Source organism: Pezoporus wallicus, unplaced genomic scaffold (assembly GCF_028554395.1).
Source record: "Pezoporus wallicus isolate ANWC-B61680 ecotype Strahan unplaced genomic scaffold, APGP_CSIRO_Pwel_v1 contig_5908, whole genome shotgun sequence".
Classification (NCBI taxonomy): domain Eukaryota; kingdom Metazoa; phylum Chordata; class Aves; order Psittaciformes; family Psittacidae; genus Pezoporus; species Pezoporus wallicus.
Genome location: NW_026635282.1, coordinates 84,378 through 100,890, shown reverse-complemented (window position 1 = coordinate 100,890; position 16,513 = coordinate 84,378). Strand labels below are relative to the sequence as shown.

The 16,513-nt window shown below is 45.4% G+C and overlaps 1 protein-coding gene across 14 annotated transcripts in view; it reads left to right on the top strand.

Annotated features, from left to right (window-relative positions):
* PTPRF (protein tyrosine phosphatase receptor type F) overlaps window positions 1–16,513 on the top strand; it is a 398,994-nt gene that overhangs the window by 303,145 nt on the left and 79,336 nt on the right. For all 14 annotated transcript variants that reach the window (XM_057416512.1, XM_057416531.1, XM_057416501.1 and 11 more), the window contains one exon: window positions 1,599–1,709. In XM_057416512.1, the coding sequence (XP_057272495.1) occupies window positions 1,599–1,709 (111 nt within the window). The remainder of the gene's footprint in view (window positions 1–1,598; window positions 1,710–16,513) is intronic.

Sequence of the window (16,513 nt, the reverse complement as noted above, 5' to 3'; positions counted from 1 at the left end):
TCTAGCTGAAGCCTCATTTCCAGCACTAATGCAACAATTGGGAGGGCTCTGTACATCATTTTTATTATATGGCAGAACCCAGGGAAGTTCATTTTTCCCCATGACATATAGACTTATGCCACAGTCTCAATTTATCCTTCTAAATAATGTAGGTGGCAGTGGTTGATTCACATTAGTTTTTCTTCTGTTCTGATGATATGAAAAACTGAGTTTGACCTCTGCAGCTTGAACCAGCAAGAGGGGAGAAGGAAATTTCACCAGCTATTCTCAGTGCAGCTCTCAGTGGTCGTTTTGAACCGTGGCAGGCAGAAATGAGTTCAGATCCTTACAAGCAAAGGGGTTAATGTTTTCTTTTAGTTCAGCATATGGTTTGTGAGCAGAGTTCCCTTCCTACAGGCAGGCCTAACCAGCAGAACCTGAGCCCTTGGAGGCACTTTAAAAATTATTCCTGTGTTTCCTCAGGGAAGCAGGCTGAGTACCAGCCTCTTCAGTGTCCAGCCAACAGTGCCAGCTTGCTGTCATATGCATCCTACTCCTTTCTTTCTTTGCAGCTCCATCTTTCAGTCTGCATATGGGACACAGTTAGGGGAGTTTAGATGTGACCGGTTTTGCAGTCATCTGTGCTAGGCAAGAAGTTGGGTGAAAGACCAGCCTCCCGGGCCAAACAGTGCTGGGCGCCAGTTGGAATGGTGTGAGCAGTTAGAGAAAACCACCTTAGAACAGTGCTCACTTCCACATCATGAGTACTCTACAGCTTACACATGTAAATGGCGACTCTGTGTGCTCTGAAAATTATTAAGCTGTTTAGAAGAACCTGTCATGCATCCAGCACCTTGGGGATGGGATCAGGTCACATCCTGACCCAAACTGTAGGATCAGGCATGATGGTACAAGGGAGGGTGACTTTCACATGAGGACCGTGCAGCAAAATGGGTGCATTGCATTAGTGTGTATCTTTGATGTCTCACACCGAGTTTCTCATCTTTTATATCATGTATCATGAAATCTGAAAGAACAAGATCACTGACATAAAGCTGACAAAAGGCGAAGTGTTTTCTCAGAAGGGGGTGTCTGCGGAAGGAGGGTGGTGAGGTGGGAGAGATGGGACTCTGCCAGTTTCTGCAGGAAGGCTGCAATTTGTTGAGCATTTGCTAGGCTTTGTGTGCATCAGATAAGAAACAAACAGCTACAGTTAGTATGCTTTGTGCTTGGCTGTTTTTGATTAAAGGCTTATTAAAGGTCCTTTTGTTAGCCAGGCATCCCATATGAAGCTGTGATTAATACGTGTGTATGTGTATGTTTTTATTCCTTTATTGAAGCAATGAATATAAGTGGTTGGGGTGGTTGGAAATACATCAGTAACTGGTTTCCTGTATATTAAAAAAAATAACAATAATCAGTTTCACAAGCTTCTAACAGAAGACTGGGTACCTTTTGGCTGCATGCTGGTACCCTGTGGGTCCAGGGGATATCACAATATATTTATCCAGGAAGATACTTTAAAAGCGTGGGGCATGGCCTTCCTTTTCTGAGGCTGGCTGTTTGAATACCAGATTTGCCATAACCTGACTTGCCTGTGTCCTTTTGTTTGTGTACAGGAGCTCTGCAAATAGAGAACAGTGAGGAGTCAGACCAAGGCAAATACGAATGTGTTGCAACCAACAGCGCAGGAACCCGCTACTCTGCCCCAGCTAACCTTTACGTTCGAGGTAAGAGCAGCTTCCACCCAAGGAGGTCACTCTCTTCCTGCCCAAAAGGCTCCATGGCTTTCAGTGAAGGAGTGTGTTCCCTGTCTCAGTGCCCTGATCACACTTTGTGGGTTGTGTGATGTGGCCTTTTCTTCAAAAAACACGAAGCTAAGGTCAAGGATATCTTTGATGCACATTGGGTTTGACTCACATATCTGGAAATCTATTTTGCTGTTTATATGGTGTCATGTAAAATGCTGAAATATGGGCAAAATTGGAATTCCTTTCTCCCTTGAACTCCTTAACTTTGGGTCATAGTTACTTTAATTGGGATTGAGGAATGCTTAATCCTCTTAGTATAAGCTAACCTTTGGTGACGTAGTGTAAAAATGGTCATGCTCTGATAAGCCAGAGGTGTTCAGCTCTAGGTGAGCCAATATTTAGGCCTCTGCTTTGGAATTTGTATCTTTAAAAGCTGAAAAGCTTTTTGGAATTGTCCTAATCCGTCTTAAATGCATCACTGGTTAAGCCTCTGGGTATTAATGGCTCACACTGGGAACCTACTGGAAATTAGCCACAGTTCATGTAAAGTTGATTTTTCTAATGGTTATGCTATGTTGCTGATTTAAAACTAGTTTCAATGTAGCAGAATAACTAGGTTTTCCATTAGGACAGTCTCCTGGCAGTTTCCTTTCTCTACATTAAAGGTGTTTGAGTTAGCTTGGAGAAAAACAAAGGTTATATTCCCTGTATATTTTCTGTTAATTTCAGCAAGAAAAAATTGTGCTGCTTCACATGGAACTCTGAATAACCACAGCCACTAGTTAGGAACCCATGGGAAATGCAGTTACGAATTTTCCCAAGAAGAGAAAGAAGATTTCTGTGTTGGTGCTACCCATTGTTTGTTAGGAAGTTAGAATGAGATTTTATTTCCACATAGTAAATCAACTGTCTAATAACAAAATGTCATCTTCATTTCTTCCTTCCTCTGTTCTGGAGAAAGAAAATACAATCTTAAAGCTGTATATGTATTGGTTAGTATGGCAAGAGGACAGGAGAACATGATTAAGTCTTCATGTGATGTATGTTTGCTTCTAGGGGTGGCTTCTGGCATTGCTTCCTTTGCTTATTCTGGGGGACTGCTTTTCTATTTTGCAGCGTAATTTGGACTGTAAGAGTCTTTGGAAGACTGAAGTACCCAATTAAGCATTATTCAGAAGATGAAGATGTATCTGTGCAGTGGAATCACTCATTTCACTCTCACAATGTACTTATGGATGATTTTAAATTCCCTGTATTCCTGCAAGTTCGTATTTCAGGCAAGCTGTGCTAAAACTCATCCCACATTGTCACTTGCACTCTGAGGGGAAGGATCCTAGTTACCAGGTTGGCTGTTGTTGCGTAAGTTTGTGTGGATACCCAGCCATTCTGCTGCAGTATTTGGAATGCTTTTGCTCCTGTGACATGCTCAGACTCCACATCTTCTGTTTTCTATAGAGGTGTGGCTGCAAAAAGACACAAGAGCTTCAAGAGGTAGAAGAACCTCCTCTTAACAACTTTCTGATTTCTTACTGATGAACACTTAATTTATAAGTGAATCCTGTAGGAGTGAGGAGTACACTGAATTCTACACTTGGCTTGTTGCTCAGCAAGGTTCATTTATCCTGTTTGGGCAAGGCATGGGCCGTGGATGGGCTGCACATGGGAGAGGTGATCCTAACGTTCATCAAAGGAAGCATGTTCTTAGACATATGCTGTGCTGTTAACTGTCATTTTGTTATACATAAATTTTTGGAACAAGCCTTTTTATTGCACATATAATCTTTACATTGGCAGTCTTCAACCTGTGTGATCCTGATAAAACCCTGCTGTATGTTTAAGACAGGGTACCTCATAAATTATTATTGGATGAAGTGTGCTGTGCATAATAGGTCCTAGATGGTATTTCATAGAATCATAGAATAGTTAGGGTTGGAAAGGACCTTAAGATCATCAAGTTCCAGCCCTCCTGCCATGGTCAGGGACACCTCACACTATACCTTATCATCCAAGGCTTCATCCAGCCTGGTCTTAAACACTGCCAGGGATGGAGCATTCACAACCTCCCTGGGCAACCCCTTCCAGTGCCTCACCACCCTCACAGTAAAGAACTTCTTCCTTATATCTAACCTGAACTTTCCCTGTTTAAGTTTTAACCTGTTACCCCTTGTCCTTTCACTACAGTCCCTAATGAAGAGTCCCTCCCCAGCATGCCTGTAAGGCCCCCTTCAGATGCTGGAAAGCTGCTATGAGGTCTCCACGCAGCCTTCTCTTCTCCATTTGTGCTTACAGTTTCTCATAGCAAATGTTCTACAAAAAAAAAAAAAACAACTTGTTACAATATCAGTTAATGACTTTAAAAAGTCAAACAATATTTTATTTCTTTAACAAGCAAGGAAAAAATGAAAGTGTCTTACTTTCTCAGGTCTGGGATGCAGAGTAAAAGAATCCTTGGTTTTCCTTCTTGTCATAGTCGTACAGTGTTGTCATTAGACGGATCAGTGACTTCCAGTAGGGTTTTTAGAAAGTGCCTGCATCTTTACTAGGGAAGACATTAATTAATGCTAAATTACAGTAGAAATTAAGTGTGTCGGCTGCCCCACCAGTGCATGGTGGTTTCCTAATGATTGACCTCCTTGCAGTGAATACCCAATAAGTTAGCCACTTTCTCTAAAAGCATGGCTGAGTGCTAAGCAGCAGTACTAATTCCCACCCTCTGTAGTTCTCAGGGCTGCTTGTGTCTGCTCTCATTTACAGCCTATTGTTTTTTCAATACTTTAAATGTTTGTTTCTCTTGACTCCTGAGGTTTCTGGTTTTGATGTGTCCTCCCCTTTCCTAGCTCCCAGGTAATCCTTTGTAAGTGTGCTGTGTTGGAAAGCCCAGGCTCATTAGCATCTTTATCATACTTTTCATGCTAACAAAGGGAGATACTGAGAGCTGAAAAGGAGTATCCAGGCACTGCTCAGGGCTTCCTATATCAGTGAAAAAAAAGGAGGAGAAAGGAGCAGGCTACACCAGTGTCTTGTCTCTGTGAATCCTTTAGAGCCAGCACTTATGCACAGATGGACTTCATTAAAAGTTAAAACATTTCCACACCAGGGATTTGTGAATTAAAATGGATGTGTTTTTCTTGAAGCTATTATTTTCATTTAAGTGTGCTGGAAAGCAGCCCTCCTAAGCCTTCTGCATTTGGACTGACAGATCTATCTATCTGCTGCTGCAGAGCTGGGCTGGGGCTGGGGACCAGCACTGGAAGGTAACTGCCTCCTACAGATGCTCTTCAGCCTTCCATGCACAGACACTTGCAGAAAACATCCAGACCATCAGAGGAGCAAAAACAGAGTGAAAGCCAGAGTGGGGAGCATGCCAAGGCAAGGTGGCTATCTGGGGCATCATATGGACTTCAAGGGAGTCACAGTGGCATATTCATATTCTATCCTTTCAGCAGAAATATGCTTGCCTGTGCTGGTCTGGCTGTTATTGTTACCACCACAAAGGAACGCTCATCCGTTTGTGGTCCATGGTTATATGCACCACAGTACATTGTAACAATGATTATATTTGGGACCCAATGGTGCTGCAGGGAGAAGGGAGGGGAATAGAAATCTGTGGAAGATGTGATTCCTCTAATCCAGAGAGCTTGCTGTCTGATTTAGCAGCAAAAATCCAAGAAGCTGATTCAAGATATATAAGAAATTGATTTAAGAGTAGAACGTAGATTCGACCTAGTGTGGAATAAAAAAAAAGTGGTATCATTTTGTCATGCTCCCTGGGAATATATTGTAATTGCACTGATTCACTTATGCTGTTGGGTTTTTATGAAGACATTTCACTCTTCATTTGCCTACACCTTCGGGGACATCTGCACAAAGAGAAGCATTTTCAGCCATAAGTCTTGTCTTATGAAATGCCTGTGAAGGTGGTGGCCTATGTGGTGCTCCCCTCAGTAAGAGGCACTGTTATTTTACTCTTCTCCTGTATGAAAGGGCTTTTTGCCCTTCTCTTTCTCTGCACATGGCATTATTTTTTTCCTACTTCAGTGAAACAGATGAGCAGAAAGACTGTGTATAATAATATCCTTATTAATACACTGTGGAGTTCGCTAGGTGTGTTCCCCAGTGCTGCTAACAGCAGTGAGCAGTGCAGATGCTATTAGAATAATACTTATTGGAGCACTGGCTGCATACTTCCCATCAGATGAGAAATCTGTTGCCCAGTTTTCACTTCTTTAGTGCTGCTTGTCAGGCCCTCAAGACATGGTCCAGTGGGGTAAGTGCTGCAAGTTTCCTGGCCCTAAATACTACATGTGCTGTAGAGCTCTGCTACATACTGTAGTACCTGCACAGCTGCATTTTAAAAAAAGACTATTTAAAGCTGAATTGTCTCCTCTGTCCCCAAATCACAAACTAATAAATCAGCCTGCAATAAATAGAAATGGTATTACTGCAAAAATCTGTGCTTTCTTGATCTGCTTTTTGAAAGGCCAGGCTAGTATTTCATTTGGCAGCAGGGAAACTTGCTTGGAGTCTGAAGGTTTATTTGCCAAGTTTCACTAAGGAGCCATCACCCAAAATGAAATTAGGTTGTGGCCCTGTCCCTAGCAGTGATTCTCTGGCCTCCACAGAGTTTTACACGTAGGGACTTGGCCATAGCTTAGGCTCAGACACAGAGGTAGCTCACTGAAATGGCTACTTGCAGCTGCATGATGCTTACTGCAATAGGGACCTTGTGTAAATAATAATAATTCTGAATGACTGACATGGGCCTGGAGCAACAAGACTTGAAGCCTTTAAAAAAGAACATTTTCTGCTTATGTAATATTAAAACAGCTAAAATAGCAACAGCAGTCAAAGCTCGAGGCTGTTGCCAGAAGGGTAAAAGCTCAGGACAGTGGACAAACAGCGACCAAAACTGGGGTTGTCTGAAAAATGGGGAATTGCTATATGCATATTCATGGCAGTGTGCTCCTTTAAACCTGCCTCTTGTCAGGCAGGGCTGTTGGAGGTGACATTACTTCACCAGAGAGAGGCACTGCTGGTGTGTGAGGGCCTGGCAGCAATCACAGACAAGCACAGAGGCTGGAGAGACGTATGAGGGAGATGCCAGGGTGACAGGAAACATGAACAGGCGGTTGAATCAGTCTGGATGACCCAGACTGCTGCTTTGCACAGATGGCTGCCCTGGACCATCAGAAGAAGCAAAACCAGGCTGCAATAGAGGCCAGCAAGTAATGACCCCTCAGCAGTTGGTACGTGTCTGAGGAGGGCTACAGGTCTGAAGGACCATGATTTCCCTGTGTACGCTGTGCAGTCCTGACCTCAACATGATACTGCAGTACAGCAATGCAATAGAGTGCAGTGACTCTTTGATGAAGAAATTGCAATCTTTTTATGGGATTTCAGTATTTTTAACTTCATCTTCTCTGCCCTTGAGTGCTGCTCCATGCTGAAGCTACTGCTATAGCCAAAGACAGAGCAGCTGTGGTTTGGGCAGATGCAACTTGGCATCTGAAGACTTCAATGTGCTGTATAGAACTGAACTAAATAAGCCTAACAGTTTTGTTCCTTGCAGAGTCCTTTGACAGTTAAAAGTGCAGTGTGAGACTCAAGGCTGATTATTTGTAAAATGACCTTTATGGAAAATAAGAGAGTGACTGGTGGCTCAGTGCATGATAGTGCAACACAAAAATGGACTCGGAAGCCTATTTCTCTCTTCTCCTTTTATGACATACATAGATGCCTGTGGAAAATTAGGCCTGCGTATCTGTGCCGACTAAATGTCCATTCCCACCCCTTCCATATCCACTTGCACAAAGGGTTAGGAAATCCACCTCTGGTTCTCTGAGATTTTCTGCTCTTAATTGAATTCATGCATGTATGTGTATGCACTATGAATGGGAAGGGATGTTTGGGTGCCCTGAGCATTCTGTCTGTCTCTCTAGGATGGAATATACTCATCACTGTAGCATGAGAACATTGTTCATTGCATATAATAGGAGGTTGTTTTAGTCTAATGTAATCTGGCATAAAAAAGACAATCTGTCCTTTTGTTCCTCTATACTTCTAAAAGCTGTAAAGAATAAATTTTGATTTATGTGGAGTCCTTGAGACACAAGATGTGCTTTTGGAGATAAGCAGGAACAGGTTCATCCCCCTCTAGTTTTTTGTTAACCTCTCTGTCTTTTGGATCCCAGAGTGTCTGGGTTTGCCTTTATCTTAATGCCTTGTGTAGCACCCGAGGGTTTTCAGCGCAAGGACAGATGCTGGCAGTTCCCATCAGAATACGGAGCCAATTGGGATAATAAACTTGCTGGTTTCTTTCAGGAAAGTATTAGCTTCCCACTCTGAAAAGCTTTAGAAATGTGTTCTTTTGTTTGAGCTAGCGATCTAAAATCTCAGACCTGTACATTTGTATCCTGGCCACAGCCCTCTTCCTTGTTTCAGGGAGCTAATGCCCAAGAATACACAAAAGCAGAGCCCTCCCATAAGCCCAAACTCATTCTTTCTGCAGCAAGCTGCTGTGGTTAGAGTGTTGCTGCTACTGCATAAGACAAGCATTTCTGTGGCAGGGTAAAAGCCAAATTCAATCAGCATGGGAATTTCTGCCTGCAGAGCACTGGAGCCGTCTGATGGGACTGGCAGACGTGTCTCTGATATGGCCTTGCTCTTTGCTTCTTTGCTGTTTCAGTGTGGATCTCAAAAGGAGCCCTCCTACCTCCTGGAGTTTGCTATCTTCTGGTGGCATTTCTGCTGTGACTTCACTTGCTTTATCTTGCACATAGACTGGCATGTTCAAGTTAGCTGCCAGGCAGCTCAGGTTCATGGGAACACGGGAACATGCCTAGTGAGCCGTGGTATTCTGCACAGGGGATACTCTGGGTAACCCCAGCCTTAAATCCTGAATCTCTACATGGGGGACAGATGATATCTACTGTCACTGCTCAGTTGTTTTATAAAAAAGCAGAAAAACTTGGTAAAACATGCCTTTTAGTTTAGGATTGGCATGGATAGAGAGCTGGAGATAAGGGAGTATGTGAATGGGATGAGATGAAACTTTCAATTTACCATTTATCAGGTTTACCTCAGATAAAGCGGCAGCTGTTTAAACATTAACTAAAGGGAAAAGAGAGAGAACTTTCTGCCCAGGTGTTCCCTCTTGCCTTACAGCTGTTCCAAAATAGCCTGCTACTGGGTTTTATTCCCCATAAACCACTAATATAGTAAGAGATTAAGGGATAATCCAGCAATTAGTGACAAATAGCAGGCCCTAAACTTGTTCCTGTTTGACAGACTGGAAAGTAATCTGTTTGAATTAGTGTGTTTCACATGTATCTCCTCACCTTTCCAACTCTAATCTGAAGTGTCAATATGTGGGGAAAGCCACTGCTGGAGCCTACTCCTGTCCATGCACACTGATGCAGTGCAGTCCCTGCCAGGCTTCCCGAAACAGAGCCCCTGGCTGGCCCTCAGCTGCAGCAGCACCTTGCCCCCAGTCAGGCCAAGTGGCACCACAGCAAGTCCCCTTGGTGTAGCTGGGGACCCATCAGTGCTTCCTAAGGGCAGAGGGGGGGCTCTGGGGCTGCTGCACTTCTGCAGCAGGGGTGGGTGCTCCTGTAGCTATTTAAGCAGCATCCCTCGATCCTGCATTTTTCACCAGCCTCTTCCCATTCTGTTGCACAGCCACTTTGACTGCTGCAGGATGGTCCATGCTTGCAGGACTTGGAGTCTGTATTGCCCTGTTGTGATGTTAGCTCTGCTTTCCAGAAATGCAGCCATTCATGGGTCTGCCTGGTTTGCCAGAAGCACTGTCCTTCCTGGGCAAGAGCAGGAAACAAATTTTCCCTATTGGGAAGAGCTGAGCAGAAGGCAGAAGCCCCTTGCTGTTTGCCGAGGCCATGCAGATTCGATACGCTCCATTAAATTAGGAAATAAAGCGGTGGCTTGGGAGCGGCAATAAAGAGGTTCCCTCCCGTCACAGGGTCTCACAGGATTAAATGAGCCTTATGTTAATGTTTTGTGGACCAAGAAGTATATCCCCTGCCTGAAGCTGGGCAGAGGAAACCTGAACCTTAAACTAGTTGGTTTTGAGGATGTTCAGGTGTGGGGCCTCGCTGGATGTGGCACTCGCTTGTGGACCAGTTAAACTCTGGCTTGGCTGGTTGTGGTCCACTGATACGAGTTCAACTGAAGAAATGTAAACAACTGTTTTGCTGTTCTCCTGCAAGCTCCATTACGCTTCGTAGGCCACTGTTGTAGCTCTTATTGGCAGTTTGTTGCTTGCTCCGTACCCTGTCAGTGTTGGTTAAAATCCTGTCCTTTAGTTGCTGGAAATGGCTGACTGTACTGTTGCACTGTATAATGCCACATGCTGTTCTCTAATTTGCAGTGTTTCTGCTGGAAAGCAAATTCCTCCCCCCACTTTCTCCTTCCCCCATCAAAAATGTGACTCATAAGCGCTCTTTAACTATCAAATCCACTTCTGTGTTCTCTCAGTGAGTGTTCGATTACAGCTAATACGCCACAGATCTGTAGCTGGAGTGAGGTCACTCCTGCTAGAGAAATAAGATCTCCTTTGTCTGTAAGGAAAATGCAACTAACCTTCTACTGTCTCTCCCGCAGGAACAAAAACTGGGATCTGCTCAATTTTCTCTGGGTGTTTTTGTCCTTCTGATTTCTTGTCCATCTCTCACTCGCAGCACAGTGTACCAATAAGGCTCTCCCGAAACTGAGCCCAGCTGAGACTGCGCATGTCTGTCACTTGCCTAATACCTCTCTGCTGCATTTAGCTCTTTGTTTGGAGAGGGGGAGCAACTCTTCATGGTAGAAGATTTTTCATTCACCACTTGGAACATTTCTTTCATACTTGATAAAATTCGGATCTACACATATGCTCTTCCCAGTGTATGGTCAATAAATCAAAGTGCCTTTGCCATCATCTTTATAGCTCGAGTGGGTGTGTGGGAGCACATCAGCTTGTGTGATGGCTGGAGTCCCTTGCCCTGTGTGTGTGTGAGAGTGCTTTGCACATGTAAATATGTCTGTGCTTCCAGCATCTGGCCCAGCGTGGGGCTGCCCCGAAGCACCCTCCATGTGAGTATGCGTGGGACATGCGGTCCCCTGCACCCTGCCTCAAGGAGCGGTGAGCAGATTGGTGAGGCTCCCTGCTCCGGGCCAGAGCAGTGTGAGTGTGGCACACTCTTGTCCATGACATGGTGTGGTGTATGTGCACAGTGGGAAGTCATGGCTGACCTCTGTAGTCTTGTCTTGTCGTTTCAGTGGTGTGCGGACAGATGAAGCTTGGCCTGTTTTTACTCTCTGTGTTTTTCCTTGTCTTTTTTTATTCCCTCCTCATCTTCATCGCACTCTGCCATCAAACAAAACAAACTTTCATCTCTCAGATCAGCGAGAAGGTTGGTCCTTTTCACTTCTTATCCATCTACAGTACGCCACGTCAGATGGGACTTTCCAGTAGAGAGAGGAGAGCCATCTCCAAAAGGGGAGGGTGCCCTACAGACTCTGACTCCCTTCCAGGCACAGCCACAGTGTGCCTGATGAAATCTGCTTACTGTTTGCTGTGGCTCTGGTGATGGCATTGATACTTGCTTGCATGTCTTTGTTGCTTAAGATTTAAAATGCACATAATATATTCTGCATGCAAATACCAGCCAGGGCACCTTTATTCAAAGACAGGGTCGGAAGGAGTGCATGCTGCTGTATGTGGGGTCCTTCTCTAACCCATTACCTGTGCTAGGTGCCAGTGTAATACCTCTAAACTGCTGCTGCTTTCTGGCCGGAGATCAAGAGCAGTCTTTGGAAGCAGAGATCAGAATGATCTCCAATCCCCTCATGAGCTGCTAGGGAAGAGTAGGTTCCTCAATTTCTCCTGTAGCTTTAAAAGTTTTCACTTTCTCTAGGGGCAAAAAGCTTACTTTTTATCTCAGCTGGAGAATAACTCAGCATGCTGCCTCCCCTTGTCACAGGGCAGCAGGAGCAGCTGCCTGAGATATGGAAGGTCCTCTTGATGAGGCAGCTTCCCGGCTCCACTGCAGTTCCTACTCTGGGTGGCCAGTTCTCCATGCTCAGACAAGAGCCCTTTTCATGACCAGGTTTGCTTCTCCTTTCTTCCCTGGGGCTGGGTCTTTGTCTTGCTGGCAGGAGAGCAGGGAGCTCTGGCAATGGCCCCAGCCTTAGCGTGGGTGGCTCAGGGAGGCCCCTGGTGATGTGCTCAGGAGCTCATAGCCGCTCAGCAAAATCTGATTTGTACTTTGCCCTGCTCTGTCCTGCTGCCCTCAGAAAGCCAGAGGTGAATAAAGGACAATAGCAAAAGGCAACTCCATCTTTTAAATTAAATCTAGCTCCAGACCTTGCTCAAGGCACTCATGATTTCATGCTGAGGAAAGCTGGTGTTTTTGGCAGAAGTCCTCAACTCCTCCACCAAACAGGTACTATGTGGGTCTGTCCCTCCACACACACTGCAGGAGAGGGATGCTCACAGCAGCTCTCCAGTGCAGAGCTTCTCCCAGGGAGAGACCCTGGCTCCTCTCACAAATACCATTGGGCAGCTGCATGAGTTGGTCTTACAGTCATCACTGCAACAAGTTTTAACAAGTTGTCATAGTAGTTGTTCCAATACACTGACTTCACTCCTGTTTCTCTCCCTGGAATGTGCTCTCATTTAGATTGTACTGAGGCACAGGGCCCTTGTTGTTTACCCTCTAAAAATAGATTTCATAGAGGATAAAATTACCTGAGCCCAAGACAATGATGAAAAATGAGAACAAGGAAGAAAAGAGAAGAAATTAAAGCCAAGGCCCAAAGCCTCCCAGATTTCAGTATATTTGCAGCACCGCTGTGATGGCTCAGGCACCTCTGGAGAATGAACCTTTGACAGGGCACTTAAACGTTTTAGCCACATGGTTTAGTTGAGGGGAGGCAGCTGAGAATGAATATAAGCCAGCAGGAGTGGATAATTTCTCATTCTTTGTGTCGACCCCTCCTTCCCACCCCCCCAAAAATACCCACATACACAAATATTTAATGGGAAACCAGAAATTAGTTTCTAAATATTCCATTGGGATTTGCTGTGCTTATAATTCGTTTGGCACTGATAATTACATCTTACGTTTTTCTAGCTTTACTTAAAACTGTGTACTGCTAACCCATGCATTTAATTATTGCTCTGTGACTGCTACAAGGTTATTTATTAACGAGTTATTTTATCTTGATACAGTGGATCTTTTCTCTTATTTCCCTCCTTAATGTTGTGTTATTTTCATCAGAGAAATTTCAGAGAGCGAATGCAAATTGCATAGCTCCACAATCTTGCTCTCCCTTACTTTGCTATTAGTATGTCAGCATGCTGAATGCTGATGTGTCTCCAATGCTGCACCACTGTAATGATATATCCTCTTTTATATGTGGTTGTCAGCGCAAATAATTAGACCTAAAAGTTATAGCTGAAATATAATCCAAAAATGGCAAGGCCCTGTTTTGGAAATTGTCTATAAAATGTCAGCACTCAAGGATGCATTGGGAGCATAAATAGTACAGCATTGTTTGAGCACAAGATTAGACTGTAAATGCATTTTTTCTGGTTCCAATTTTTCCTCTCCTGCTGTTGATTCTGTCAATAGATTGTGAGACTAGCAACTGCCTTTCCATTTGAAGTCCTTCTTTAAAATGATAGCACTAGGGTGAGATGAAGGGTGTCTACAGATGAGTAAACTGTGCAGACTGATGATCATGTTTGAGGATATCTCCTGAATTCATTCCGAATCAGAGGAGGTGGTTCCTGAGGAAGGCGGGAGTTCTGGGCAGGGTAGCAGTGTGGCTAGAGCAAGAGCACACCCCGTGCAGCACAGATCCTCCAGTTTGGCTGGCTGGAGTAACGAAATTGGGCAGTCTCACCTTCCTAAAGACGTGGCCCTGTGTGACTCTCTACTAGTCATCCCTATTGGGAGGTTGGAGCAGAGTCCTCCAAACTTGTATTTTGCTGTGCAGGGAGGAGCAGCACAGGCCAAGCAGCACTAGTCCTCCTTCAGTCCAAACAGGTCTTCAGACTGCTGCTCCTTTGTGCAGAGAAAGAGTAAAGGGGAGAGGATGTCAGGATAGTGGAGCAGGACCAAAGCAGCTGAGTGCAGAAGCAGGCAGAGCATAGGCACAGCTCTCCATCACCATTGGGCAGCACCCATTGAGCCTGTGATGGGAGTGGCTGGAAAGGGGAAGATGAAGCCCAGAGTTAGATGTTAGGTAAGCATGGTGGGGAGGAAACCCAGAAACAAGCACAGACAAGTAGAGGTCCCTGCATTTCTGCAAGCTGGAGGGAGGGGCTTTAGCATTGTCATTTGCTCAGCTGTACTGTGGCCAAGACAGCCAACAGGGAAAAGCAGTTTGGTTTCCCCTTCCCTAGCACAACCACACGGTTTTGGAAGCATTGGCGCTGTTGTGTTTCCAGCAGTCTCGCCGTATGCCAGCAGTGTCTCAGCACGCAAGAGGGAGGCCAATGGCAATGACCTGTGAGCCCTCAGAACTCATGCTCAGACCTCAGCCTCCAAATCTTGCAGGCAGTAGCAAGGAGCGGGGGGGGGGGTTCCCTGTTTCTCCAAGGGAGTAACATCACCCTCCAAGGGAACCTGAGCCGTTAGGAAACAGCCGCTCCTGTGGTGAAAGGAGCCGGGCAATCAATTCATGCTCTTTGCTCTCAAGGCAAGGAATGTGCATGTTAATGCATGCTGAATTATTAACATTTCTCAATCTCAACCTTTGTGGCTCTTGTGTTGCCTGCTCTCCTCCTTCCTCCCCATGGTACCCCCAGTGAGTAGAGAACCAGTCTCCATGCTGTCTTTTCTCCTTGTCCTGTGGGATCCAGGGCATGGCTCAGATTGCGCTGCTCTGCTCACTGCTCTTGGGTTTCACTTCGCTTCCCACTTTCTACCGGTAGAACACTCTCTACCAGGAGGCGTGCTAAATAGTGGAGCAGCACAGAGCCCTTATGGTGCCTATTCTTGGGATGAATGACAATGAATCTCATTTTTGACAGTCTGCTGGTTGAACTAAACCTCTGAATTATCCTATTGTTCATTGAAATCATTCTAGTATTCACAGCAATTTTCCCTGTGCTGTCCCTGCAAAGCCTCCAAACCACCTTCTTTGATCTTTATCCAAAAAGAAGTACATAAAAAAATAAAAAATTGCAAATTCTTGTCAAGAAAACTATAATATAAAAGGAAATTTCATTGCTGCAATAAATGAAGAACAACAAAATTTTCCAGAGCACTTAAGGTAGCATCATGGACTTGCTAGCCCATGTGATTTGACTTGCAAATTAGACAGAAATTCTAAGAATGCTGCTTTTTGAGGCGTTGTACTGATTTAAATTATTACCAGACTCTTATGCTAGAAAAGCAAGCGACTTAAATCACTGGCTTGAGCCTGAGGAATGTGTTGATGGTGCTCTGCAAGCTGCTATGAGAGCTCTGCCAGCTTTCACTAATGCTAACTGACAGCATCTCCCCTTCTCCCTCCATACTGACTGGGACAAGAAGCTGCCAATTATCCCCTGAGCGGATGGGAGGCTGTCCCTTCCTTTGTGCAGGATTGTCCAGGCCAGATCTCTCACCAAAGGCATTGCTCTGATGCCCTCCCACCTCCCATGCTGAGAGCTGACCCTACACATGGCATCCATTTTCAGCAGCTGCAGTGACTTGGGCACCGCTGTTCTCTGGTACAGAGCTACAAGACCATCTTAGCAGTTCTGCGAGTGTACTGGTGCGGGGAAGCTGGCTCAGACATGCTGGGTCACCAAAATCCACCACAGAGACCTGTTTAACCACTGTTAAAACGTTTGCCATGTTTGAGAGCTGAGGCCCCCACAGCTTCCTGGCATGTCTCAGGCTGCAGTATACTGGAGGCATGGCCCATGTTGAGGTTGGTGATGCTGCAGCCTGTCCATCCTCCCATACAGTTTGGTCTGCAGGAGAGTTTTCCCTGCCATTCATCCCTTCTCTAGGCACACGAATGCACCGATCACCTCCGCTTCTCCCCTGGGGGTAAGGACAGGGCACAGCCACTTCTGAAGGGGCTCAGCCCTTCCCTTCAATCCTGCGGAGTGCTGCTGAGAGAGCTGCTTTGAAGTGCATCTCCCCTCTGCTGTCCACGGGGGAGCAAGGGGCAGTCAGCTGCTGGCTTCCCCAGGGAGAGATGGCTGCAGCCACTGCCTCTGCAGGACACATTAAGGGGGACACGGCACTGGCAGGGCTCAGGCTGGCCCCAGGAGCACCCTGAAAGCAATGCTTAACACAGGGGCACAGTGCAGGGTACAGGGGAGTCTGCAGCAGGCTGTGCTGCCTCTGGTCTCACAAGGCTGGGAGTCAAAATCTGTTTGTGCATGCATGTTGGGCTATGACCTTCCTGCATGGCCTCTTGTTCTCCACTCTCTTTGTCTTCCCATGTCCCTGTGCGTGAGTTCCTGTGTCCCTTCCCTCTCCCTGTCCTGCCCTTGCACTGCTTTCTGTCTGGCTCTGTAGTGGCCTCCAGTGCCTGTTTGCCTGGTGCATGTGTGAGTGCTCTGTGCACACCTATGGCTTTATCCTCGAGGTTTGCTCTTTTTTGTTTTAATATGGTAGGGTGGGTTTGGTCCTTGGATGGGAATGGAAATTGAACAGCTTCTACCTGGAATAATTCAACACCATGTTCATTGTAAAATGAAACCTGACTCTTAATGAATGGTGCTGGGATGCTTTGGTTGGAAATACACGCCATCATTTAAATCATTGCCATGTCCATCA